Here is a 27,500-nt window from a genome sequence, read left to right as displayed (position 1 = left end):
GATGTAGGTGTGATTGTCAGTAGTTGTTGATGTGATTGACAGTGAATGTAGATGTGACTGTCTTCAGATGTGAATGTGATTGACCGGATGTGATTGTCTAGATATAGATGTGATTGACTGCAGTTGTAAATGTGATTGACTGTAGGTGTCGATGTGATTGTCTGTACATGTATATGTGATGTAGATGTGATCGTCTGCAGATGTAAATGTGATTTTTCTGTAGTTGTACATGTGATTGACAGTAGATGTGGGTGTGATTGTCAGTAGTTGTTGATGTGATTGACAGTGAATGTAGATGTGGTTGCATGTAAATGTAGATGTGATTGTCTTCAGATATGATTATCTGTAGATGTAGATTTGAGTGAGCCGATGTGATCAGATATAGATGTGATTGACTGTAGTTGTAGATATGATTGACAGTTGATATAATTGTAGATGTGACTGACAATAGACTTAGATGTGATTGTCTGTAATGTAGATGTGATACTGTGCAGATGTGATTGTAAATGTAGATGTGATTGTCTAGATATAGATGTGACTGACTGTAGTTGTAGATGTGATTGACTTAATATGATTGTAGATGTGATTGTCTAGATATAGATGTGATTGACAGTAGATGTAGATGTGATTGTTTGTAAATGTAGATGTAAATGTGATTGACCAGATGTGATTGTCTAGATAAAGGTGTGACTGACTGTAGTTGTAGATGTGATTAACTCTAGACGTGGATGTAATTGACTGTAAATGTAATTGTATTGTAGATGCGATTGACTAGTTGTAGATGCGATTGACTAGTTGTAGATGTGATTGACTGTAGATGTGGATGTGATTGTCTGTAGATGTAGATGTGATTGTCTTCAGATGTACATTTGATTGTCTTCGGATGCAAATGTGATTGGCTGTTGTCATTACATCAAACACAGCTCTAATGCAGCTGCGGTTCTGAATCTCTAAGAAACTCTTGGAAACTCTGGATCCACATCATGTCTGAATTCTGCAGCCAGTCATTCTCTCTTCTGCTTTACTTGATTTCACTGTCTTTCTCATACATGAACTTCCTCTTTAGAGGTGGAAGTGTGTTAAAATCTAAACTCTGCTTAATGAAAAGTCATGCATGATCTGGAAGAAAGTTTCACATAATCAATAAAACACAGCAATACAATCTCACACAATGTCTGTAATTGCAGATGTGATTGACTGTAAATGCAGATGTGATTTACTATGGATGTGATTGACTAGATGTAGATGTGATTGTCTATAGATGTAGACACAGATTTGATTGTAGATGTGATTGTCTGTAGATGCGGATGTGATTGTCTGTGGATGTGATTGGCTAGATGTAGATGTGATTGTCTATAGATGTAGACACAGATTTAAATGTAGATGTAATTGGCTGTAGATGCAGATGTGATTGTTTCCAGATGTGATTGTCTGTAGATGCGGATGTGATCGACTGCAGATGTGATTGTCTGTAGATGCAGATGTGATTGTCTGTGGATGTGATTGGCTAGATGTAGATGTGATTGTCTATAGATGTAGACACAGATTTAAATGTAGATGTAATTGGCTGTAGATGCAGATGTGATTGTTTCCAGATGTGATTGTCTGTAGATGCGGATGTGATCGACTGCAGATGTGATTGTCTGTAGATGCAGATGTGATTGTCTGTGGATGTGATTGGCTAGATGTAGATGTGATTGTCTATAGATGTAGACACAGATTTAAATGTAGATGTAATTGGCTGTAGATGCAGATGTGATTGTTTCCAGATGTGATTGTCTGTAGATGCGGATGTGATCGACTGCAGATGTGATTGTCTGTAGATGCAGATGTGATTGTCTGTGGATGTGATTGGCTAGATGTAGATGTGATTGTCTATAGATGTAGACACAGATTTAAATGTAGATGTAATTGGCTGTAGATGCAGATGTGATTGTTTCCAGATGTGATTGTCTGTAGATGTGATTGTCTGTAGATGCAGATGTGATTGTCTGTGGATGTAATTGACTAGATGTAGATGTGATTGTCTATAGATATAGACACAGATTTGAATGTAGATGTAATTGACTGTAGATGCAGATATGATTGTTTCCAGATGTGATTGTTTGTAGATGCATATCTGATTGTCCGTGGACGTGATTGACTAGATGCAGATGTGATTGTCCATAGATGTAGACACAGATTTGACTGTAGATGTGATTGACTGTAGATGCAGTTGTGACTGACTGTAGATGCAGATGCGATTGACGTAGAAACAAATGTGATTGTAGATGCAGATGTGATTGTCTGTAGATGGAGATGTGATTGACTATAGATGCAGATGTTATTGTCTGTAGATGCAGATGTGATTGTCTGTAGATGCAGATGTGATTGACTATAGATGCAGATGTTATTGTCTGTAGATGCAGATGTGATGCAGGTGTGCATCTGCACCTCTTGGTAATATTGGTGGAGTCCTGCAGTGCCTGATCAAGCGTGAGTCCGCCGCTGTCCAGCAGCCTGCGGAGGGCAATATCAGCCAGCTGACACATGACCATCATCACCTCCTCTACATTCATAAACATGGAGAACTCCCTCTGTTTCCGTCTGGTATGAACGCGGATCACATCTGTCAGGACACCCACCGACACGCGTTCCAGCCGCGTCACTTCAGCCCATGGGACTAACAGCTTCACTGCTCAAAAACAACACACTCCAGTTATAACCAGCTCATAGATGGAAAGACACAGACGCTCATTTATTCTCTCAGCACAACAGGTGCAGAAAATGGCAGAACTCTCATTATAGCCACAGGAAGTGCTCACTGCAGTTCTGTTTTAACACACTGAAGCCACTTCAGTTTCCCCTTTCCTTGAGTAATGATTTTACTCATCAAATTCACTGCACTTTACTCTGTATCATGCAGTTTTGTGACCTTCATCAATGTTTAAACTGTACAGTAATTTTATTTTTTAAATAACCTTGTAAAGATTTAATTTCCATTTAATTCTGAGCATTTAATTGTCATTTATAAAGCATTGATAGTCCTCATTTCAGATTCGGTCACAAAACTGCATGCATGTGTTAATAAAGCATTTATAAATACATAGAGTAACATTACTATGTGCCTGAAAATTAAGATGTATAAACGTTTATTTGAATAGTTTGTTAATCATTCATTCATTCATTCATTCATTTCCCTTCGGCTTAGTCCCTTAATCATCAGTGGTCACCACAGAGGAATGAACCACCAACTATTCCAGCATGTTTTACGCAGTGGATGCCCCTCCAACACCCACACACACTCATACACTATGGCTGATTTAGTTCATCAGTTCCCCTACAGCGCATGTGTTTGGACTGTGGGGGAAACCGGAGCACCTGGAGGAAACCCACACCAACACACACCTTCTTGCTGTGAGGTCACAGTGCAGATCTACCGTGCCGCCCACATTTATTATTAATTCTGTATGATCTTAAAAACCATCTACTACTCTTAAATACAGATGGTTTGTTAATAATTCAATACTTAATTTAGTAGTAAAAAATGTTTCATTAGCAAAGTATGAAAACACAATCATTAAGCACGATATATATAAGTCAGGAATACAGCATTTGTAGCTGTAGTCATGAACGGCTCGCTAATTGTTAGGTCCCGTGTGGGATCTGTTTGTTGTGGTTGTGTTTTGTGATGTGCAGAGCCTGCATGATTGTGGGTGGGTCATCTCACCTGAGACCCATTATGTGGTGCCTATAAAGAGTCCAACATTTGACATGAGAAGAGAGCTCAGTTAGCTGGACCTCCCTGCCTGGTGTTTTTGATTATTTTAGTTTGTTTTAGATCATGAGCTCAGTTCACTACCATGCACACGCTTTTCACTACTGACCCACATTTCTACTGACTTTAATTGCTTTAAATACTTAATTCTGCTTCTTGTCAATAAATCATTTCTCTGTTCAGTTTACCTGGTCCACATTGTCTCTCTTATGTTACAGTTTTGAGCCGGTTGTAACACTAATGTTTATTAATGTATAGAGTTTTACAAATTATGAATGAACTATTTACTAATGCTTATTAAATGCTCTATAGTGTGCAGTTATTATAAGGTGTTATCTGTGATTTCTGTCAGAAATAAAGAGATGTTGTTTAGTCATCTGGAGCTGATCCGCTCACCCTCTTTGCCCAGCAGGAATGAGTAGAAGGCCATGTGGTTGGTGGTGAGGTACAGCGAGCCCTGCCGCGGCACTCGGCTCTTCCAGCAGCAGCAGGAGTAATGCACCACCAGCTTCTCTCGCTGCGGGAGGCCGAAACGCTGCTCGAAACGCACCAGATCTTCCCGAAAGCGTGCGGGATCATCTTCACGAGCAGCCTGACCACCTAAAACCTCCTCTGCTATCAAACCCTGCAGGAGAACATTAGAGAGTTAACAAATGAGTTCAGATCAGTTCTGTGAGGTTTAAACAGGTTTGTGTTTATGTGTGTGTCCGCTGTACGGTCATACTTTGACTTTGCCCTGAACAAAACTGGCGGCGTCTTCTTTATTCTCAAACACAGCCATGTACGGCAGCAGGTTTTGATCTAGCCATTTCCAGTGTTTCATCACCTCCTCTATCGTGACTCCTGAAAACACACAGAGCACAATGTCATACACACACACAAACATGCATGCAAAATACACAAACGTAAACATACATGCACGCAAACACATGTGCGCATGCACACGCACCCGCATGCACGCACACACCCATGAATGCATATGCACGTGCGCACACACGCAAACACAGAAGCATGCACACACACACACACAAACATGCATGCACATGGACGTACACACGCACATACACAAAAAACACATTCACGCACAGACATGCGCATGCAAACATACACACACATGCACGCAAACATGCATGTATGCAAACACACAAGCATGTAAACACACACACGATGAAACCCACACGGACGCACAAACACATGCATGCACATGCACGCACACACACACACACACACACACACAAGCATGCGGACACATGCATGCATGCATCCACACACACACATGAGAATCTGGGAACACACTGGTGTGAATGAGATGAAAACACACTCTCACCGCTGGCTATGATCCAGCTGAGCTGAGATTCGGGCACGTGCAGAACGATCCGGAACGGAGCCACTCGAGCATTAGAGTCCAGCACAGTGTCCAGCGCACCCACCAGTAAACCTAAAACACACACAAATACACATCAAGCCTACTAAACCCATTCACAATTACTAATATACAGTTAATATCTTAACAATAAATCTTTATATATTTGAATCTTTACTCTGCTACTGATTTACATCAACATGATCAAAGTAGCTAATTTGCATATTCTCCGCCTTCAGCAACAAACACTCTGAAATGGGCGTTTCGTTATTTCTGACACTGATAGACCAATCTAAACAGACTCGGCCTGCTGACCAATCAGAGAAGAGCTGCCTTGTGAAAAGGGGAGGGGCTTAGGGGACTTAAGCACTGAATTGATTCAAGAGATCCATTCTAAACTCACTGCAAAATGATTCAATATAAACACGTATCCTGAGATAATTAAAATGCTTTCTGAATTAAAACCTGCTGTAGAGAAATTAACACAACATTAAGTGGATTTAAACACACCATAAGAAAGAGTGTGTTTTTGTGACTGTAAAATTAATTTCGGTGTAATCTCAGCCTTTCTCAGTCTCAGTGTTATTACAGACACAGACGTGCTGTCGTCATATTCCACTAACCCCAGCATCATCTGCTCCTGTGCATTAATTCAGCATTGTGAGTGTGTGTCTGTTCTGAGGAGGAGCGGTGTGAACGTGTGCCGCATCAGTTATTAATATATCACGCTTCATACGGCATGATGAACATCTGCATGATGGAGTTTCACTTTCACAGTCGAGCTGCGGTCGCCCGAATCAACACAAACACCAGGCTGGCAAAAACACACACACGCACACACACACACAAATGCATGTGCACACACACACACACACACACACACACACACACACACACACACACGCAAGCAGAGAATAATCAACCACAGAAATATGCAGATGCTCAGCTCGGGCCTTGTTTCAGAAAGGAGGCTAAGTGAAAACTCAGACTTTGTTAACCCTGGAATGAGAGAAACTCTGGGTTTTCTGTTTCAAGATGGCAGGTTTGTTAGACTGGATGAAGCAGGGTAAGTCAAGCCTGTTTCTGAAAGAGAGCTAACTTTAACTCAGAGTCAGTTACTGGCTGCAACTAACGATTATTTTAATAATCGATTAATCTGTTGATTATTTTTTCGGTTAATCTATGAATCAGATAAAAAACAAGAGAAGCATTCATTTCCAATCCTTTATTCAAAAAAGCTCATGCCTGAGCTGTTATAATAATGATAATAATAATAATAATAATAATAATAATAATAATAATAATAATAATAATAATAATAATAATAATAAACTAAATAGTCCTGTTTTCAATCCAAATATCTAAAAGAAATTCAAATCAAGATACATATACACATAAAACAGCTTAAGAAAGTCTTGTTTTCTGAAAAAACACCTTAAAACTAAGTGATCGTTTGCTTAAAACAAGCAAAATATGTGCCAATGAGTAAGAAAAATAATCTTAATGAGATATAATCTCAGACAGAAGATTCAGCATGCTATTTCTGTTGTCTAGTCTTGATTTAAGATTTTTTACATATTTCAACTGGAAACGAGACTAAAAGACTAAGAAAGAGAAGTTATTTTTGCAGTGCAGCTCTACATGACTACAGATGGAGAAATGAATGATCAAAAAAGGCGAGTAAATAAAAAGCGTATAGTCTTTAGTCTTCAATGCAAACTCTACCAGCGCAGCTTCACTACTGTTATGAACTCTTTCACTGCTGAGTTTAATATCTTCTATCTGGACCCGGGAGTCAGTTTGTTTAGGAGACCATTACTTTAGAATGTTCACCCGTAATGTTTCCATGGTGACGCGTCATGTTTGTCACGTGACACCGCAGTCACAATAGCGCTGTATGACAGATGATTCCCTTTAATTTATTCTTTCTGGTTTAATTCAACATATTCACACGCTTGCTCATCATGTCATCAACTACCTGATATTCCAGTTCACATAAACATGTAAGTGAGTGTATTGTGTTGTTTAAAAGACCTATAAATGATCATGATCTATAACGTGAGATGGACGTCGCTATGTTTACTTGCGGCCGCGGGTTTGCCTCATTCATAAAAGAGGAACACGCAGGATTCAGCGCATAAGATCATCAGTTACTCCCCAAATACATGCAGGTGGCTGGTGAACTTAGAGAAGAATACCTTTAACTTTATAGTTACTTTCACTGTGTGCATCTGATATGAATAAAACACATCAGCAAATCAGATTTGAATGGATTGTTAGACTTTCTTGTGTGTTTTACAGACTCTAAATGTATTGTTTTACTAGTGTTTGTGTGTATTTACATGTCTAATTCATAAAATAAGCATTGGGTGGTTAAAACACTGCATAACTGTAATATAACAAGTCTTTCTCTGGCTCAGAGCCAGCCAACACTCCAAAACTCAGCTTGAATTTTTCAGTTGCCGCTTTAATAAGGGTAACGAGCTAACGCTAACTTGTCAAGCTGGATAAAGAGTAAACAGCAGCACCAGGGACTTTACGTTCCTCACATCATAATGAAACAGAAGCAGGATTCTGTAGTGATTTACCCTCCTGCTGTTGAACTCCCTTCCTCCTCATCCCTGTCTATGAGGTGCTGAACTCTGCATCAGTGCACGAGAGAGACCGTGTTCACTCCAATCCGCTTTAAACTAATTTCTTTTAAATAATTAAAAGTCCCTGTGTCGCACAACACAACGAATCGATTATGAAATTCGTTGCCAACTCTTTTAGTAATTGATTTTCATTGATTTAATCGATTTGTTGTTGCAGCCCTAGTTACTGTATTACTCACTCAGTGAACATAACCTGTTCAGCAGCAAGTTTTATTCTCTAAACTCTGAGTTTCTCCTGTCGGTCTCCTCCTATATTTTAAAGATGAAGCGGTATTTCTCACCTTAGCCTCAGTCATTCATACATTTCAGTCACACAAAGAATGAAGTTAAGAGAATGGCTTGTCCTTTATTGAAGGATCCCATAGATGAGGAGGCTGCAATAATGCGAAGAGATTTACATTTAATAATAAATTAAAAATATCATTGTAAAAACAAAAACCCTACATCCATGACATGCTCAAAGCGTACCTGACTGAACTATGTTTTTAACAGAGACTCGCTTTAATTAGGCTACATTCTAGCTCCAAACTTCCAGCACAGTAAAGGTGCTTGAGTCTATGTTGTGTGTCCCACGACATCTGAATCACACCCAGATAAATTAGCCTAGCCTACATCTGAGGTAATGTGTCACAGCGTCAGTACACTGCTTCAGTCTTTCTCTCGCTTGTCCTCCGTCATTTTACTGTAAACCTCAGATTCTGTTGGCTGGTTCCTGTTGGTTGTGCACCTTTTTTACCAACCAAGTGTGTGGACGCCATTATACCAACACAGATCACTCTGCCTACTCATGCCAGAGTCCTGCAGAACAGTGATTGACAGGTGGTCATCTGTGTGTAGCTTCTCTTCATTTATTTATGATCTGGTTCTGGGTAAAATAAATGCAGGTCAGGTAGCTGAAACGGTAGGCTACAAATAATTAATTCGATATGAATTAATTAATTATTCATCAATAGTTAATTCACCGCCGATTACGACGACGAAGCCATCATCCATTGCAATGTTTCACATTAGACATGGTACGATGCCGAATTGGTCGACATCGCCCGACCCTAATTGATAATGGTTTTTTATAGTCGCGGTGCGCACTTAAAGCTGCGGTCACACTCCAGTTTGTGCATGCGAAATTCTGTAGTACATCGCTGTAAAAAGGGGCGGGATTAATCAAGATGATTAGACATTAATAAAGCGAGTGATTGCTCCATGTTTACATTTCTGTCCAGAGAGGTCCTGTTTTGATCCTCGATTGGTCTCACGCAGTCAAGTGATGCGATTTCGCAGGTCAGAGTTCATCAAGCATGAACTTTGCAACACAGCGACCTGAAAAACTTGTCACCCGAGCTTGTGTTTCCGGTCTGACGCATTCACGTGCGTATGAATGGAAGTCTATGGGGAGAAAAGTGCAGTGTGACCGCAGCTTTACTCTGAATCAGTCTACTCAGACTTGACTGACCTAACTCAGATCAGCTGTTCTGAAACCCAAAACTCTGAGTTATTAATCTCCCCGTAAATCAACTCAGAGTTTAAGTTTAAACTCTGGTTAAGCTGGTTAAAACTCCTTACTGAAACAGGCCCTTGATGTGTAACAATCACACACACACACACACACACACACACACACACACACACACGCACACACACACACACACACACACACACACACACCATATAGAGTAAAGGCTTTCCTGAACAAAAAAACCAAAACTAACATATTATAATTCTAGAGTCTCTGTAAAGGTGTATAAAACAAGAACACACACAACACTCACTTGCGCTTACCCCCACAGTCAAAAATACACCTAAACACACACACTGATAAACACACAAAATCAAACACATACATTCGCACTCAAATACACACACAAACACGTCCTCGTACTCAAACACACACCCGCAACTCAAATACACACAGAAACATGCACTTAGCCTCAAACACACATTCTTGCTTTCAAACACACACACTGGCACTCAAACCACACTTGCACATACAAACATTCACACAAACAAGCACTCAGACACACACACTAATAAACAAAATGCAATCAAACACACACACACACACACACACATTTGCACGAAAACACAAACACACACACACACTCGCACACAAACACACACTCAAAACACTACCACTCAAACACACACAAAGATGTACTCAGACTCAAACTAGTGTTGGGGGATATCTGTAATTTTCAGATCGCCATATCGTCCCCCTGTGAGATGGCCGATACGAGACACTATTGCACGGGGGCGCGGCAGTGTTATTTATATATAATATATTTCACCATATCTAAACATATTTAATAACCTTTCGGCTGATTTTTAAAACTTTTTTAATAATCTACAGCATTTGCAATACAGTTCATCTTGGATAATAATCCAAACCAATGCAAATCACAGCGCTCTTACAGCTGAACAGACTCTGAGGCCAAAATTATTCCAAGCAAGACTCAATGCAGCAGTGCGGCGGCAGTGCGGCGCGGGACAGGATCTGATTGTGACTTCGGGTTCATGCGGTTATCCTTGGCCCACGGGCTGCCGCAAAATGGATATAACACACATGGATGAGAGCAAATGAAATGATATTTATCTATGCAAGAAAGAAACAAGGATGCATTAAGGTCTTTCAGATGGGAGGACTCGTGACTGTTTCTATGCGGTGAAGTTCTCCTTGATTTTGTTCAGTTGAGCGCGGCGCGGCTTCAGGTCTAACCTTAATCATTACAAAAGTAATCATCAACACTGTCACATTTGTATTTGCTCAGATCTAACACACTGTTGTGCATGGCATATGTGTTTACTGTTTTCTGATCAGAGTCTAATATTAGACATGGTTGCGGCGAGTCGGCAATATAGCACATTGCTCTAATATAAATAGCCTGTTTGGCCTAAAACTTTTCACTGAGCTCAGTTAAATGTTCTTTAATACGTTGTTAATAATCTGTTCAATAATTCTTTAATGCCAAAACGAATGGTAAGATACAGATTGTAATTTAATTTAATGTAAGCTGGTTTAAATAAATAAATGAAGTATATTTTAATAGCCTATATAAATAAAATAGGCCTAACATATTAAAATCAAATAAATAGGTTATTTTCTGAAAAATGTGCATGTCCGTGTTCATCATCCCATCAAATTAAACAGGACAAGTAGGCCTATACATTCTGTGTATTTGAAGGAGCAGTCTACGCCACCGTAAACCTTAAATAGGCTATTAATAATATTGTGAAAGCAAGAGAGAATCTTGCCGGACTGCTGTTATAAAAGAGTCTCAAATGACCAACGGTTGTTTATTAAATGACCTCAACACGTTTTATTCCAGAACTGAGCTGGTTTTAGAGCTCTTTCATTCTCTTCTTCAGTTGTTTCATTTTTAAAAATCGTTTTATTTCACTTGTTTGTTAATTAAATCCAGTTTTGTTATTTAGACTATTGTTTTTATGCAACAACGTTGTAAACTGATTTGCTGAGATGTGGCTGTGCCCTCACATGCAGCTCACGCTTCAACTGCTGCTGCTGAGACAGAGAGAGAGCGCAGGAGAGCTATCGGTATAATTTATTTATGTCTGAAAGTGTCAGACAAGTGGTGTTGATGTGAACAGCTGAAGCTGTCAAATTATTTGTAGTTCATTTATTATTAATGATGATGATTAAAATAATAATACTAATAATTTTATTCAATAATGCAATTAATGTAATAGGGCTACATTAATGCGAAATGTCTTTAAAATCGTCATAGGTCTCAGCTCTTGGTGATCTCTTTGCCTATCGTCGATACACGATACTATCGTCTATCAGCACAACCCTAACTCAAACACACACACACACTAAATCGCACTTAAGCAGTGTTTATTTGAGCGTGCACAAGAAAATCTGGGTTTGTGCAGAGGAGCCTATAATTGAGGGCGTGCATGAAGTTTTGTGCACGAGCAGAGGAAATCGGCGCACAAGTAGGCATGTGCCGGTATCACATTTTCATGCTGCGATTAATTGATTGAGCTTTTATCATGGTATACGGTATTATCACGATATGGTAATTTTACTAGAGAAACTTCAGTTTCCTCAACTTAGTAACTTTAATAACTTTTTAATTAACTAAAAGTACTTCAAACATTTAAATACAAATAAATATAAATAAAACAATACACAATATAAAAGTAAACTTGAGCAATTATATCAAAGTGAATGTGCAAAGAGAAACCGTCTTCGATCAGCAATCCCTCTGCATTTTTTTGGAACCCAAAATATTTCCAAACCTCTGATTTTACCCTTTTTGAAGGGGGATAAATTGTCGGCAGCGTTCCTCCTTCCACCATGCTTCTTCTTCGTGTGAGGATTATAGTGCGGTGGCAGCAGCGGCGCGCGCACTGCGTGCACATAGTGCTTCTACATGTGGGGATTGTTTACATCAGAGTGCGCATCAATTCTGCGCAGCATATACGCAGTGTTTCTTCAAGCGGTTGATGGAAAATAAGCTAAGGCGCGTTCTAAGAATATAAATTCGGATCTATTATTTTTCACGGTATTTTGAAGTGCCCGCGATAACAATATCGTGCATATTCATTACCGTGATTTATCGCATTACTGAATACCGGCACAAGCCTACGCACAAGCAAAGAGATTCGCATGCTCGTATTATATGAATACGATCTCGACTTGTAATACTGCGCTCACGACATTTGTCATTGAAATAACACCATAGGTAGTTGGTAGATCTGTGTAAAAGGCCTGCCACCACAGCTGGAAACAATCCTGGAGGAAACACTGTAGGCTATACTTCAGTATATAACACAGCAAACTGGATATCGCAGGCAGACCCAAACAAATGCTGTTAAACCAAAATGGTGTACGTGCTTTACAGGAATTTGAAAGTGAAATCATCCCACAGCACTATAGATACAGCCTAGAGTGCTCATGGTCACCAAATCCAGAAGCAGAAGTGTAAAACGTGTGAACACACATTTAGATACGGCGCCTTCAGTGTTCATCAAGCTGGAGAATGAGCATTATACCTGTAGCATGTATTATTTCATTCAGGAGGATTTGAAAAAACAGACTGGACTCTGAGAGCCGGTTCTGGTACTCGGTCCACTGAGAATCGAGGAATCAACTCCCTAATATCAATCTGACTTTCCCACACTCACTCAAGCTCTGGCTCAGACTGCAGTGTATTCTAGTGGTTCAGCTCATTTCTCAAGATGTCACGCACGCACGCACGCACACACACACACACACACACACACACACACACACACACACACACACACACACACACACACACACACACACACACTAATAATAATAATAATAACCCATGAGAAGCTTGAGTAAAAGCCTGTGGTTGGATCAGTCAGACTTCTGCTGGAGATTTGCTGCAGGTAGGAGGAAGAGGAAGTGTGTGAAGTCCAGTGTTTACATTCCTGCTCCTGTCTACACAAGAAAGAGAAAGAGGAGACAAAGAACCGGCTCTCCTGGAAACACTCCAGTCTAAACACACACACACGGACACACAGGGACACACACACACACACACACACACACACACACACACACACACACAGGTATTTTTGTCCAGATCAAACAGCAGCACAGCCTTCTAAACCTCCGCATGTATAACTCTGAGGGACATTACAGGACGTCTCCATTTACATTCACACGTTTGGACACACACACACACACACACAAACACTAATCAACCATACACACACAAGCTCATGCACTCAAACACACACACTACAAAACACACATGCTCACACATACACAAACACTCAAACATACACACATGCATACACATACACTCATATTCAAACAAACACACATTCGCACACAAACACACTCGCACAACTCAAACATACACACACTACCACTCAATTACACACATTCGCATATTTGGACACAAACACACTCAATTGCACACACACATATATTCGCACACAAACACACACTCGCACAACTCAAACATACATACACTTCTACTCAATTACACACACACTCACACACATACACATTTTCGCACACAAACACACCTCAAAGATACACACACTTCCACTAAAATACACACTCACACACACAACTCAAACATACACACAACTTCGATGCAAATACATACACAAATACACACACTCAGACACACACACACTCAAACACCACACACACATGCATATACACACTTCCACTCAAACACACAAACATACACTAAAAAACACACACGCTTACACAAACACATCCAAACACACACACACACACAATCAAACACAAACACTCGCACTCACATGCATACACACACACACCAACATTCACACAAAAACACACTCAAACATAATCACAGTCAAAAACACTCACACAACTCAAACGTACACATAACTTCTACTCAAATGCACACACACAAACACACACATACATACACATACACACATATTCCCACTCAAACACACTTGCACTTAAACACGCACACACACATACATACACATACATACACATACACACACATATTCCCACTCAAACACACTTGCACTTAAACACACACACACACATACATACACATACATACACATACATACACACATATTCCCACTCAAACACACTTCCACTCAAACACAAACACACACACACACACACTTGAGTATGTAAATTGAGTTCCAGCAGAACGGCTGTAATATAATCCAGGAATCCTCAATCTCAGCATCATAAAGTGATCATCTGTGTTTGTGCGGTCATAAACACACACTCAGGAGCCACACACACACACACACACACACACACACAGCTTTCATATGAGCAGCACTGCACACTCAGAGGACTCCGCATAAACACAGCAGTACAGAGCAAAGGTTGAGTGATTGCTGAAGTGAAAGAGCAGCTTCATCATCTCCTCCATTTCACCAGACACTGAACATGACAGCACTGACCTGCACCACAAATACACCAGCAAACTTCCTCTAAACATCCACGACCACAACTTAAAGCTCAAAACTGTACAGACGTACACAAGAAAAGACCTCTGCTGCTCTGAGGGAATGTGTAGAGCTGAAGTATGCTCTGTGATGGAAAACATCACCACAGACATCCATGTAGGAAACTCCCAGCAGAGCCTGGAGGAAACCAGGACACAACTGATCAGGAGTAAACACTGCAGACGGCACATGATCTCAGAGTCAACAGACCTGCAGCACTGTTCTCAGAGCAGTTGTGTTATAATAATCTACACTAACACACTCTGAGCAGCTGTTGTGTTATAATAATCTACACTAACACACTCTGAGCAGCTGTTGTGTTATAATAATCTACAGTAACACACTCTGAGCAGCTGTTGTGTTATAATAATCTACACTAACACACTCTGAGCAGCTGTTGTGTTATAATAATCTACAGTAACACACTCTGAGCAGCTCTTGTGTTATAATAATCTACACTAACACACTCTGAGCAGCTGTTGTGTTATAATAATCTACACTAACACACTCTGAGCAGCTGTTGTGTTATAATAATCTACACTAACACACTCTGAGCAGCTGTTGTGTTATAATAATCTACACTAACACACTCTGAGCAGCTGTTGTGTTATAATAATCTACACTAACACGCTCTGAGCAGCTGTTGTGTTATAATAATCTACACTAACACACTCTGAGCAGCGGTTGTGTTATAATAACCTACAGTAACACACTCAGTGTAGATTATTATAACACAACAACTGCTCAGAGTGTGTTAGTGTAGATTATTATAACACAACAGCTGCTCAAAGACACTCAGAACAGTTGTTGTTGTTGTTGTGGTATAATAATCTACAGTAACACACTCAGAACAGTTGTTGTTGTGGTTGTGTTATAATAAACACACTCAGAACAGTTGTTGTTGTTGTTGTGTTATAATAAACACACTCAGAACAGTTGTTGTTGTTGTTGTGTTATAATAAACACACTCCGAACAGTTGTTGTTGTTGTTGTTGTTGTGTTATAATAATCTACAGTTACACACTCAGAGCAGTTGTTGTTGTGGTTGTGTTATAATAATCTACAGTAACACACTCAGAACAGTTGTTGTTGTTGTTGTTGTTGTTGTGGTTGTGTTATAATAATCTACAGTAACACACTCAGAACAGTTGTTGTCGTTGTTGTGTTATAATAATCTACAGTAACATACTCAGAACAGTTGTTGTTGTAGTTGTGTTATAATAAACACACTCAGAACAGTTGTTGTTGTGTTATAATAAACACACTCAGAGCAGTTGTTGTTGTTGTTGTGTTATAATAAACACACTCAGAACAGTTGTTGTTGTTGTTGTGTTATAATAAACACACTCAGAACAGTTGTTGTTGTTGTTGTGTTATAATAAACACACTCCGAACAGTTGTTGTTGTTGTTTTTGTTGTGTTATAATAATCTACAGTTACACACTCAGAGCAGTTGTTGTTGTGGTTGTGTTATAATAATCTACAGTAACACACTCAGAACAGTTGTTGTTGTTGTTGTTGTTGTTGTGGTTGTGTTATAATAATCTACAGTAACACACTCAGAGCAGTTGTTGTTGTGGTTGTGTTATAATAATCTACAGTAACACACTCAGAACAGTTGTTGTCGTTGTTGTGTTATAATAATCTACAGTAACATACTCAGAACAGTTGTTGTTGTTGTTGTGTTATAATAAACACACTCAGAACAGTTGTTGTTGTAGTTGTGTTATAATAAACACACTCAGAACAGTTGTTGTTGTAGTTGTGTTATAATAAACACACTCAGAACAGTTGTTGTTGTTGTGTTATAATAAACACACTCAGAACAGTTGTTGTTGTTGTGTTATAATAAACACACTCAGAACAGTTGTTGTTGTAGTTGTGTTATAATAAACACACTCAGAACAGTTGTTGTTGTTGTGTTATAATAAACACACTCAGAACAGTTGTTGTTGTGTTATAATAAACACACTCAGAACAGTTGTTGTTGTAGTTGTGTTATAATAAACACACTCAGAACAGTTGTTGTTGTTGTGTTATAATAAACACACTCAGAACAGTTGTTGTTGTTGTGTTATAATAAACACACTCAGAACAGTTGTTGTTGTTGTGTTATAATAAACACACTCAGAACAGTTGTTGTTGTTGTGTTATAATAAACACACTCAGAACAGTTGTTGTTGTTATTGTGTTATAATAATCTACACTAACACGCTCTGAGCAGCTGTTGTGTTATAATAATCTACACTAACACACTCTGAGCAGCGGTTGTGTTATAATAACCTACAGTAACACACTCAGTGTAGATTATTATAACACAACAACTGCTCAGAGTGTGTTAGTGTAGATTATTATAACACAACAGCTGCTCAAAGACACTCAGAACAGTTGTTGTTGTTGTTGTGGTATAATAATCTACAGTAACACACTCAGAACAGTTGTTGTTGTGGTTGTGTTATAATAAACACACTCAGAACAGTTGTTGTTGTTGTTGTGTTATAATAAACACACTCAGAACAGTTGTTGTTGTTGTTGTGTTATAATAAACACACTCCGAACAGTTGTTGTTGTTGTTGTTGTTGTGTTATAATAATCTACAGTTACACACTCAGAGCAGTTGTTGTTGTGGTTGTGTTATAATAATCTACAGTAACACACTCAGAACAGTTGTTGTTGTTGTTGTTGTTGTTGTGGTTGTGTTATAATAATCTACAGTAACACACTCAGAGCAGTTGTTGTTGTGGTTGTGTTATAATAATCTACAGTAACACACTCAGAACAGTTGTTGTCGTTGTTGTGTTATAATAATCTACAGTAACATACTCAGAACAGTTGTTGTTGTTGTTGTGTTATAATAAACACACTCAGAACAGTTGTTGTTGTAGTTGTGTTATAATAAACACACTCAGAACAGTTGTTGTTGTGTTATAATAAACACACTCAGAGCAGTTGTTGTTGTTGTTGTGTTATAATAAACACACTCAGAACAGTTGTTGTTGTTGTTGTGTTATAATAAACACACTCAGAACAGTTGTTGTTGTTGTTGTGTTATAATAAACACACTCCGAACAGTTGTTGTTGTTGTTGTTGTTGTGTTATAATAATCTACAGTTACACACTCAGAGCAGTTGTTGTTGTGGTTGTGTTATAATAATCTACAGTAACACACTCAGAACAGTTGTTGTTGTTGTTGTTGTTGTTGTGGTTGTGTTATAATAATCTACAGTAACACACTCAGAGCAGTTGTTGTTGTGGTTGTGTTATAATAATCTACAGTAACACACTCAGAACAGTTGTTGTCGTTGTTGTGTTATAATAATCTACAGTAACATACTCAGAACAGTTGTTGTTGTTGTTGTGTTATAATAAACACACTCAGAACAGTTGTTGTTGTAGTTGTGTTATAATAAACACACTCAGAACAGTTGTTGTTGTAGTTGTGTTATAATAAACACACTCAGAACAGTTGTTGTTGTTGTGTTATAATAAACACACTCAGAACAGTTGTTGTTGTTGTGTTATAATAAACACACTCAGAACAGTTGTTGTTGTAGTTGTGTTATAATAAACACACTCAGAACAGTTGTTGTTGTTGTGTTATAATAAACACACTCAGAACAGTTGTTGTTGTGTTATAATAAACACACTCAGAACAGTTGTTGTTGTAGTTGTGTTTTAATAAACACACTCAGAACAGTTGTTGTTGTTGTGTTATAATAAACACACTCAGAACAGTTGTTGTTGTTGTGTTATAATAAACACACTCAGAACAGTTGTTGTTGTTGTGTTATAATAAACACACTCAGAACAGTTGTTGTTGTTGTGTTATAATAAACACACTCAGAACAGTTGTTGTTGTTATTGTGTTATAATAATCTACACTAACACGCTCTGAGCAGCTGTTGTGTTATAATAATCTACACTAACACACTCTGAGCAGCGGTTGTGTTATAATAACCTACAGTAACACACTCAGTGTAGATTATTATAACACAACAACTGCTCAGAGTGTGTTAGTGTAGATTATTATAACACAACAGCTGCTCAAAGACACTCAGAACAGTTGTTGTTGTTGTTGTGGTATAATAATCTACAGTAACACACTCAGAACAGTTGTTGTTGTGGTTGTGTTATAATAAACACACTCAGAACAGTTGTTGTTGTTGTTGTGTTATAATAAACACACTCAGAACAGTTGTTGTTGTTGTTGTGTTATAATAAACACACTCCGAACAGTTGTTGTTGTTGTTGTTGTTGTGTTATAATAATCTACAGTTACACACTCAGAGCAGTTGTTGTTGTGGTTGTGTTATAATAATCTACAGTAACACACTCAGAACAGTTGTTGTTGTTGTTGTTGTTGTTGTGGTTGTGTTATAATAATCTACAGTAACACACTCAGAGCAGTTGTTGTTGTGGTTGTGTTATAATAATCTACAGTAACACACTCAGAACAGTTGTTGTCGTTGTTGTGTTATAATAATCTACAGTAACATACTCAGAACAGTTGTTGTTGTTGTTGTGTTATAATAAACACACTCAGAACAGTTGTTGTTGTAGTTGTGTTATAATAAACACACTCAGAACAGTTGTTGTTGTTGTGTTATAATAAACACACTCAGAACAGTTGTTGTTGTGTTATAATAAACACACTCAGAACAGTTGTTGTTGTAGTTGTGTTATAATAAACACACTCAGAACAGTTGTTGTTGTTGTGTTATAATAAACACACTCAGAACAGTTGTTGTTGTTGTGTTATAATAAACACACTCAGAACAGTTGTTGTTGTAGTTGTGTTATAATAAACACACTCAGAACAGTTGTTGTTGTTGTGTTATAATAAACACACTCAGAACAGTTGTTGTTGTGTTATAATAAACACACTCAGAACAGTTGTTGTTGTAGTTGTGTTATAATAAACACACTCAGAACAGTTGTTGTTGTTGTGTTATAATAAACACACTCAGAACAGTTGTTGTTGTTGTGTTATAATAAACACACTCAGAACAGTTGTTGTTGTTGTGTTATAATAAACACACTCAGAACAGTTGTTGTTGTTGTGTTATAATAAACACACTCAGAACAGTTGTTGTTGTTGTGTTATAATAAACACACTCAGAACAGTTGTTGTTGTGGTTGTGTTATAATAATCTACAGTAACACACTCAGAACAGTTGTTGTTGTTGTGTTATAATAATCTACAGTAACACACTCAGAACAGTTGTTGTTGTGTTATAATAATCTACAGTAACACACTCAGAGCAGTTGTTGTTGTTGTGTTATAATAATCTACAGTAACACACTCAGAACAGTTGTTGTTGTGGTTGTGTTATAATAAACACACTCAGAACAGTTGTTGTTGTTGTTGTGTTATAATAAACACACTCAGAGCAGTTGTTGTTGTTGTTGTGTTATAATAAACACACTCAGAACAGTTGTTGTTGTTGTTGTGTTATAATAAACACACTCAGAACAGTTGTTGTTGTTGTTGTGTTATAATAAACACACTCAGAACAGTTGTTGTTGTTGTTGTGTTATAATAAACACACTCAGAACAGTTGTTGTTGTTGTTGTGTTATAATAAACACACTCCGAACAGTTGTTGTTGTTGTTGTTGTTGTGGTTGTGTTATAATAATCTACAGTAACACACTCAGAGCAGTTGTTGTTGTGGTTGTGTTATAATAATCTACAGTAACACACTCAGAACAGTTGTTGTCGTTGTTGTGTTATAATAATCTACAGTAACACACTCAGAACAGTTGTTGTCGTTGTTGTGTTATAATAATCTACAGTAACACACTCAGAACAGTTGTTGTCGTTGTTGTGTTATAATAATCTACAGTAACATACTCAGAACAGTTGTTGTTGTTGTTGTGTTATAATAAACACACTCAGAACAGTTGTTGTTGTGGTTGTGTTATAATAAACACACTCAGAACAGTTGTTGTTGTTGTGTTATAATAAACACACTCAGAACAGTTGTTGTTGTTGTGTTATAATAAACACACTCAGAACAGTTGTTGTTGTTGTGTTATAATAAACACACTCAGAACAGTTGTTGTTGTTGTTGTGTTATAATAAACACACTCAGAACAGTTGTTGTTGTGTTATAATAAACACACTCAGAACAGTTGTTGTTGTGGTTGTGTTATAATAATCTACAGTAACACACTCAGAGCAGTTGTTGTTGTTGTGTTATAATAAACACACTCAGAGCAGTTGTTGTTGTGGTTGTGTTATAATAATCTACAGTAACACACTCAGAACAGTTGTTGTCGTTGTTGTGTTATAATAATCTACAGTAACACACTCAGAACAGTTGTTGTCGTTGTGTTATAATAATCTACAGTAACACACTCAGAACAGTTGTTGTTGTGGTTGTGTTATAATAAACACACTCAGAACAGTTGTTGTTGTGGTTGTGTTATAATAATCTACAGTAACACACTCAGAGCAGTTGTTGTTGTTGTGTTATAATAAACACACTCAGAGCAGTTGTTGTTGTGGTTGTGTTATAATAATCTACAGTAACACACTCAGAACAGTTGTTGTCGTTGTTGTGTTATAATAATCTACAGTAACACACTCAGAACAGTTGTTGTCGTTGTGTTATAATAATCTACAGTAACACACTCAGAACAGTTGTTGTCGTTGTGTTATAATAATCTACAGTAACACACTCAGAACAGTTGTTGTTGTGGTTGTGTTATAATAATCTACAGTAACACACTCAGAACAGTTGTTGTTGTTGTGTTATAATAATCTACAGTAACACACTCAGAACAGTTGTTGTTGTGTTATAATAAACACACTCAGAACAGTTGTTGTTGTGGTTGTGTTATAATAAACACACTCAGAACAGTTGTTGTTGTGGTTGTGTTATAATAAACACACTCAGAACAGTTGTTGTTGTGGTGTTATAATAAACACACTCAGAACAGTTGTTGTTGTTGTGTTATAATAAACACACTCAGAACAGTTGTTGTTGTTGTGGTGTTATAATAATCTACAGTAACACACTCAGAACAGTTGTTGTTTAGGTTGTGTTATAATAAACACACTCAGAACAGTTGTTGTTGTTGTGGTGTTATAATAATCTACAGTAACACACTCAGAACAGTTGTTGTTGTTGTTGTTGTTGTTGTGGTTGTGTTATAATAATCTACAGTTACACACTCAGAGCAGTTGTTGTTGTGGTTGTGTTATAATAATCTACAGTAACACACTCAGAACAGTTGTTGTCGTTGTTGTGTTATAATAATCTACAGTAACACACTCAGAACAGTTGTTGTTTAGGTTGTGTTATAATAAACACACTCAGAGCAGTTGTTGTTGTGGTTGTGTTATAATAAACACACTCAGAACAGTTGTTGTTGTTGTGTTAAAATAAACACACTCAGAGCAGTTGTTGTTGTTGTTGTGTTATAATAAACACACTCAGAACAGTTGTTGTTGTTGTGTTATAATAAACACACTCAGAGCAGTTGTTGTTGTGTTATAATAAACACACTCAGAGCAGTTGTTGTTGTTGTTGTGTTATAATAAACACACTCAGAACAGTTGTTGTTGTGTTATAATAAACACACTCAGAGCAGTTGTTGTTGTTGTTGTGTTATAATAATCTACAGTAACACACTCAGAACAGTTGTTGTTGTTGTGTTATAATAATCTACAGTAACACACTCTGAGCAGCTGCTGTGTTATAATAATCTACAGTAACACACTCAGAACAGTTGTTGTGGCACAGCACTACACTCAGCGGGACTCACCGGTGATCCTGCCGGCGGTGTCTCCGTGTCCCCGGCGGCGCTGCAGCAGGAAGTGCCCGTTGGATCTCTCCGTGACCCAGAGTTTGAGCGCGTTTTTCAGCGCGACCGCTTCAGGATTGACCCACATCTGCTCACTCTCCCAGCGGCTCCAGTTCTGCCGTAAAACCCCTCACATTCCGCGGTTCCTCCTTCAGCTGCAGCCTCCGTCGACCGACACAGCACTCGCTATTTCCGCTTTTTCCAGCCTTTCCGGCGAGCGCAGTTTCATCCCCTCAGCGCCGCGGAGTGTTCTCTTCTTCAGTGGTCAGTTTGAGGATTCCCGCGCAGTGGACACACTCGACGCTTTGTTTTGGAGAAGTTTCAGAGAGATTATTCTACACGTGACGCTGTTGTTATGATGTCGACGCGTGTTAGAAGGGGAATCAGCATTTGTCAGGTGCAAGAAATGTTTATTTGTAATGAAAACTGCTCTACCTGAGAGACTTCAAAGAGATTCACACCTGTCAGCCGCTCCAATCGCACTCCAGTTCCTGACGGGATCTGTGGGCGGGGCTGTGGTGAGAGGGCGGGGCGTACAAAGGAGGGGCGGTCATAATGACAGAAGTATTTTATTTAAACAGAAAAATAATATATGCATTATTCTAATATTTATGCCAAATTGTTCTGATTATAAATTATGTTTAAAATTATTAACGTCTTGACATTCCATTAAAGTCCTCTTGAAATAAAAATGTACAATCTTTATTTTGCCAGCTCACATTATTATTCTTAAAGTAAATAATTAATCTGTGCAAGTTAATCCACTGAAAGAGTGTATCTGTTTCCATAGAGACTACATATTAATACCCCCTCTTTAGTTTGCTGTGAGGGAATGATGCAAAAGAAAGCCCCGCCCCCTACTGAATATTCAGTTTCAGCTGGAAGTACGTAAACATACTGAAGTAACAGTCTCAGCAACTTCTGCTTCACACTAAAACAATACAACAAACTCTTATTTTTATGTCATGTTATGTCTTATTTTTCTTCTTCAGTGGTGAGTTTCCACGTTTCCTTGTTTTGACTACATTTCTGAGAGATTATTCCACAACCCCAAATCAGAAAACAAGAAAGAAGTGATTCTAAACTTACTTTGACTTGTGTTTCACTGCAGACGATACACAAACATTATTTAATGTTCCTCATCATTATTATTGTGTGTTTTCTAAATAAAAACATATTCCAGTTTTGGTTCCTGCAACACATTTAAGAATAAAGTTGTATCAGTAACGCATTCCCCACTGTGTAATATTGCCGCTCCTGTAAACAACACTTACAGGCGTTTAGGGACTGAAGACAGCAAGTGATGAAGGGTTTCAGGTGTAATTCTGTCCCATTCCTCCTGCAAACCAGTCTTGAGGTGGGCAACAGTACAGAGTCTTCACTGTCGTATTCTATGCTTCAAAATGCTCCATTCTCTATTGGAGACAGGTCAGGACTGCAGGCAGGCCAGTCCAGTATCTGTATCCTCTTCCTCCGCACAGAAGTGAAGTTACCTTTGCCAAGAGCACTGACACAAGCCCAGACCATGACAGACCCTGGCTTCTGGATGTGTTGCTGGTAACAGTCTGGATGATCCTTTTCTTCTTTGGTCTGGAGCACACGGCGTCCATTTCTCCCAAAAACACCTGAAACACTGCTTCATCTGAGCACAGTACAACTGCTCCTGACAGACTTCAGAAAGATTCACAACTGTCCACCACAGAAAATCTATTTTATTTAAACAATATATATATATATATATATATACACATTATTGTAATATTTATGTAAAATTATTTTAACTTATTTTAAAAAGCACCTACTTTACCCCTTTTTCAAGATTTAATATAAGTCTTTTGTGTCTCCAGAATGTGTGTGTAAAGTTTAGTCATCAGATCAGATTATTGATTATACCCATCAGAATATTGGGATTTTCTGCTCTGAACACTCTGTAGCTGTTTTTGTGTCCTGTGCCTTTAATGCTGGTTCTCCCCGCCCACCGTTCCCACGTGCCTGTCAGAGTGTGCCTGCTGCTGCATCAGATAAACAGCACAGTGACAGACATGAAGGATGCAGATCTCCCGTAACGTCTGTGAGGAATACCACAGTAAGAACTTTATTCATGATTATTTGATGTATTTGTTGTGGAGTTAATTCAAGGCTTTCTGCAACCATGAGTCACACACAATGTCGTTACACACACACACACACACACACACACACACACACACACACACACAGCGCGTGCATTTAATTTTGCAGTGTTTTTGCATGGCTAATGTGACAGGATACAGGTTAATCTCCACTGCTGTATGGATATCTGTTATGTTAATGTACAGAATAAACCTGATTTAACGTCCACAAACCGGGACTGAAGCGTCCTCTCTTAATATTGTACTGACACATGGATGTGGTGATGAAGACGGTGAAATGGCTGTAGTTCATTACACACATGCTCTGATTTAAACACGTTGTTAAACTCACTCTTGATCATATTTGATGATGACTGATGATCACAGAGCGCTGAACAGATCTTTTAATCCCGGTTGCTTTGCGCACGTCCTGTCTTGTGGATATGATCATACGCGTTACTATGGAGACATGTTAATACTCGGCTGTCAATCAATTCTGTGGGCGGGGGAATCGCACTCCTACGTCACGTCGCAGTGGGCCTCAAAATGGAGAGATCTGGATCCTATTTTAACATCAGGAAATTAAGAAAAGAGACTTATTGTGTTTCTATCAGCGCAGTATGAGTGTGGAGACACTACACTACACACACTTCTGTCCAAACAGCTTACAGAAGAGGATGTTCATCATAGCTGCCCTTTAATCTCATTTATGTGTTTGTTTATTCTTTTAAACAGAATATAAAAACTCCGTATGAATCTATTCATGAAGCCACGTGGTTTACCAAAGTGCTGTACAGTTAATTAATAAGCACACAATAGAAAAAAACAGGTAATAATATAAAGATATTTAAAATATGAGACAAATAAACACAGAATGGCATGTGCTAATACTTTGCCATCTTCTATTTCCTCTATGATAATGATGGTAAATACTGCAGCTGTATTTAAAGTATTATAACATGTTTTTTCCAGAGATGTAAATAACATCAGGACAAACATCACTACTGTTACTCATTATAGATATATAAACAATAAAGCAAAGCTTCATCTGAGCTGCGTCTGTGCTGATGTTACTGATGTTTTCCTGGTTACATGTTTAATATCCTGAACGTTGCATTAAATAATCTGCCTCATTTTATTCTCAGAAACACAAAATAAACCAGAGTATTGGATTATTCTGCTTTCAATTGACATGAAGTTGAGCAGATGATAATCCTGTTCTGATTATGTTATGAATCTCGGGCAGTACAGTGGCTCAGTGGTTAGCACTGTAGCCTCATAGCAAGAAGGTCACTGGTTCGAGTCCCGGCTGGGTCAGTTGGTGTTTCTGTGTGGAGTTTGCATGTTCTCCCCGTGTTGGTGTGTGTTTCCTCCGGGTGCTCCGGTTTCCCCCACAGTCCAAACACATGCGCTATAGGGGAATTGATCAACTACATTGGCTGTAGTGTATGAGTGTGTGTGAAAGAGTGTGTATGGGTGTTTCCCAGTACTGGGTTACATCTGGAAGGGCATCCACTGTGTAAAACATATTCTGGAATAGTTGGCGGTTCATTCCGCTGTGGCGACCCCTGATTAATAAAGGGACTAAGCTGAAGGGAAATGGATGAATGAATACAGTCTCCAAACAAATGAATAAAGCATATTTATATCCATAAATGTGTGTGTGTGTGTGTGTGTGTGTGTGTGTGTGTGTGTGTGTGTGCGTGTGTGTGTGTGTGTGTGTGTGAGATTGGGTGTTTGAGAAATAAAATTTGTGGTGGTGCGAATATATGTGTGTATAACAGTGTGTGTAAATGTGTGTGGTTGTGGGGGACAGCACACCCCATACGTGTGTGTGTATGAGAGTGTGTAAATGTGTGTGTGTTGGGGTGTACTTGTGTGTGTGTAAGTTGTGTTTTGGGGTGTATTTGTGCGTGTATGAGCGTGTGTGATTGGAGGGGGGGGCTACTTGTGTGTTCATATATGTGTGTGGGGTGGGGGTACTTGTGTGTGTGTGTGTGTGTGTGTGTGTGTGTGTATAAGAGTGTGTGTTGGGGTGGATTTGAGTGAGGATGTGTGTATATATGTGTGTAAATGTGTGTGTCACGCCTGTTGCGTGTTGATTGACAGCGCGATCTGGACATCACGTGTGCTTCACTACAACACCATATATGGACATAGAGACTCACAGCGGAAGTCAGTGCAGCACTAATAATCGTCCTCCACTCTTCTATCCCGCATGAGTTTAAACTCTCCCACTCAACAGCTAAAATAAACACATACGTTTGTCATGATGCAGATGTATGTGTTTTGATTACACGGTAAAATTTCCTGAATAAAACCGAAAGTTAAGGCCGGGGTTTTTATGTGATGTTCGGGACGCAGCGCGTGTCCAGTCGGAAGAGATAGAGCGCCGCTGCTGGTGTTTCCGGTGGAGTGATTCACACACACAGAGAACTAACATCAGCAGGCATGCAGGTAATGCAGATTCATATTTAATATTCCACAGTGTAACTCAGATTATATCAGAATTAAAGTGGTTATGGATGATTCTCGCGGTGTCTGTGGGCTTTACGGCTGAGGCTGCAGATGCTGGTTAGTTCTCAGGGTAGATTAGTGATAGTTTGACCACTGACTGCTATAATATACAGTTCTTTTGTGTATAAATATATATATTTGGTTATTATTGAGTTTATATCGTCAAACTGAGGACTGAAGGAACACCAGAAATGTCCTGTCTGGATGTGTTTGCTATGTCTGTGGAGAAAACACATGATCAATGATGGAAAACTCATTTCATAAGGGGGCGAATAATACTGACCACAGCCGCTTTACTCGTTATAGAATGATTATTTTTTATTAGTCAAACTTAAAG

At 38.6% G+C, this 27,500-nt stretch overlaps 2 protein-coding genes across 2 annotated transcripts in view; one reads left to right on the top strand and one right to left on the bottom strand.

Annotated features, from left to right (window-relative positions):
- The window catches only part of LOC130235436 (TBC1 domain family member 8), a 41,048-nt gene extending 18,013 nt beyond the window's left edge, over positions 1–23,035 (bottom strand). Inside the window, 5 exon segments of the mRNA XM_056466021.1 lie at positions 2,434–2,674; positions 4,154–4,382; positions 4,482–4,600; positions 5,085–5,195; positions 22,497–23,035. Of these exon segments, the coding sequence (XP_056321996.1) occupies positions 2,434–2,674; positions 4,154–4,382; positions 4,482–4,600; positions 5,085–5,195; positions 22,497–22,623 (827 nt within the window). The 5' untranslated portion in view covers positions 22,624–23,035.
- Positions 23,036–26,996: 3,961 nt separating this feature from the next.
- Positions 26,997–27,500, top strand: part of pdcl3 (phosducin-like 3) — a 9,314-nt gene continuing 8,810 nt past the window's right edge. The window contains exon 1 of the mRNA XM_056466019.1: positions 26,997–27,103. Coding sequence (XP_056321994.1) covers positions 27,098–27,103 — 6 coding nt within the window. The 5' untranslated portion in view covers positions 26,997–27,097. The remainder of the gene's footprint in view (positions 27,104–27,500) is intronic.

The sequence above is a fragment of the Danio aesculapii genome, chromosome 9 (assembly GCF_903798145.1).
Source record: "Danio aesculapii chromosome 9, fDanAes4.1, whole genome shotgun sequence".
Taxonomy (NCBI): domain Eukaryota; kingdom Metazoa; phylum Chordata; class Actinopteri; order Cypriniformes; family Danionidae; genus Danio; species Danio aesculapii.
This window is presented reverse-complemented; position numbering and strand designations above follow the sequence as displayed.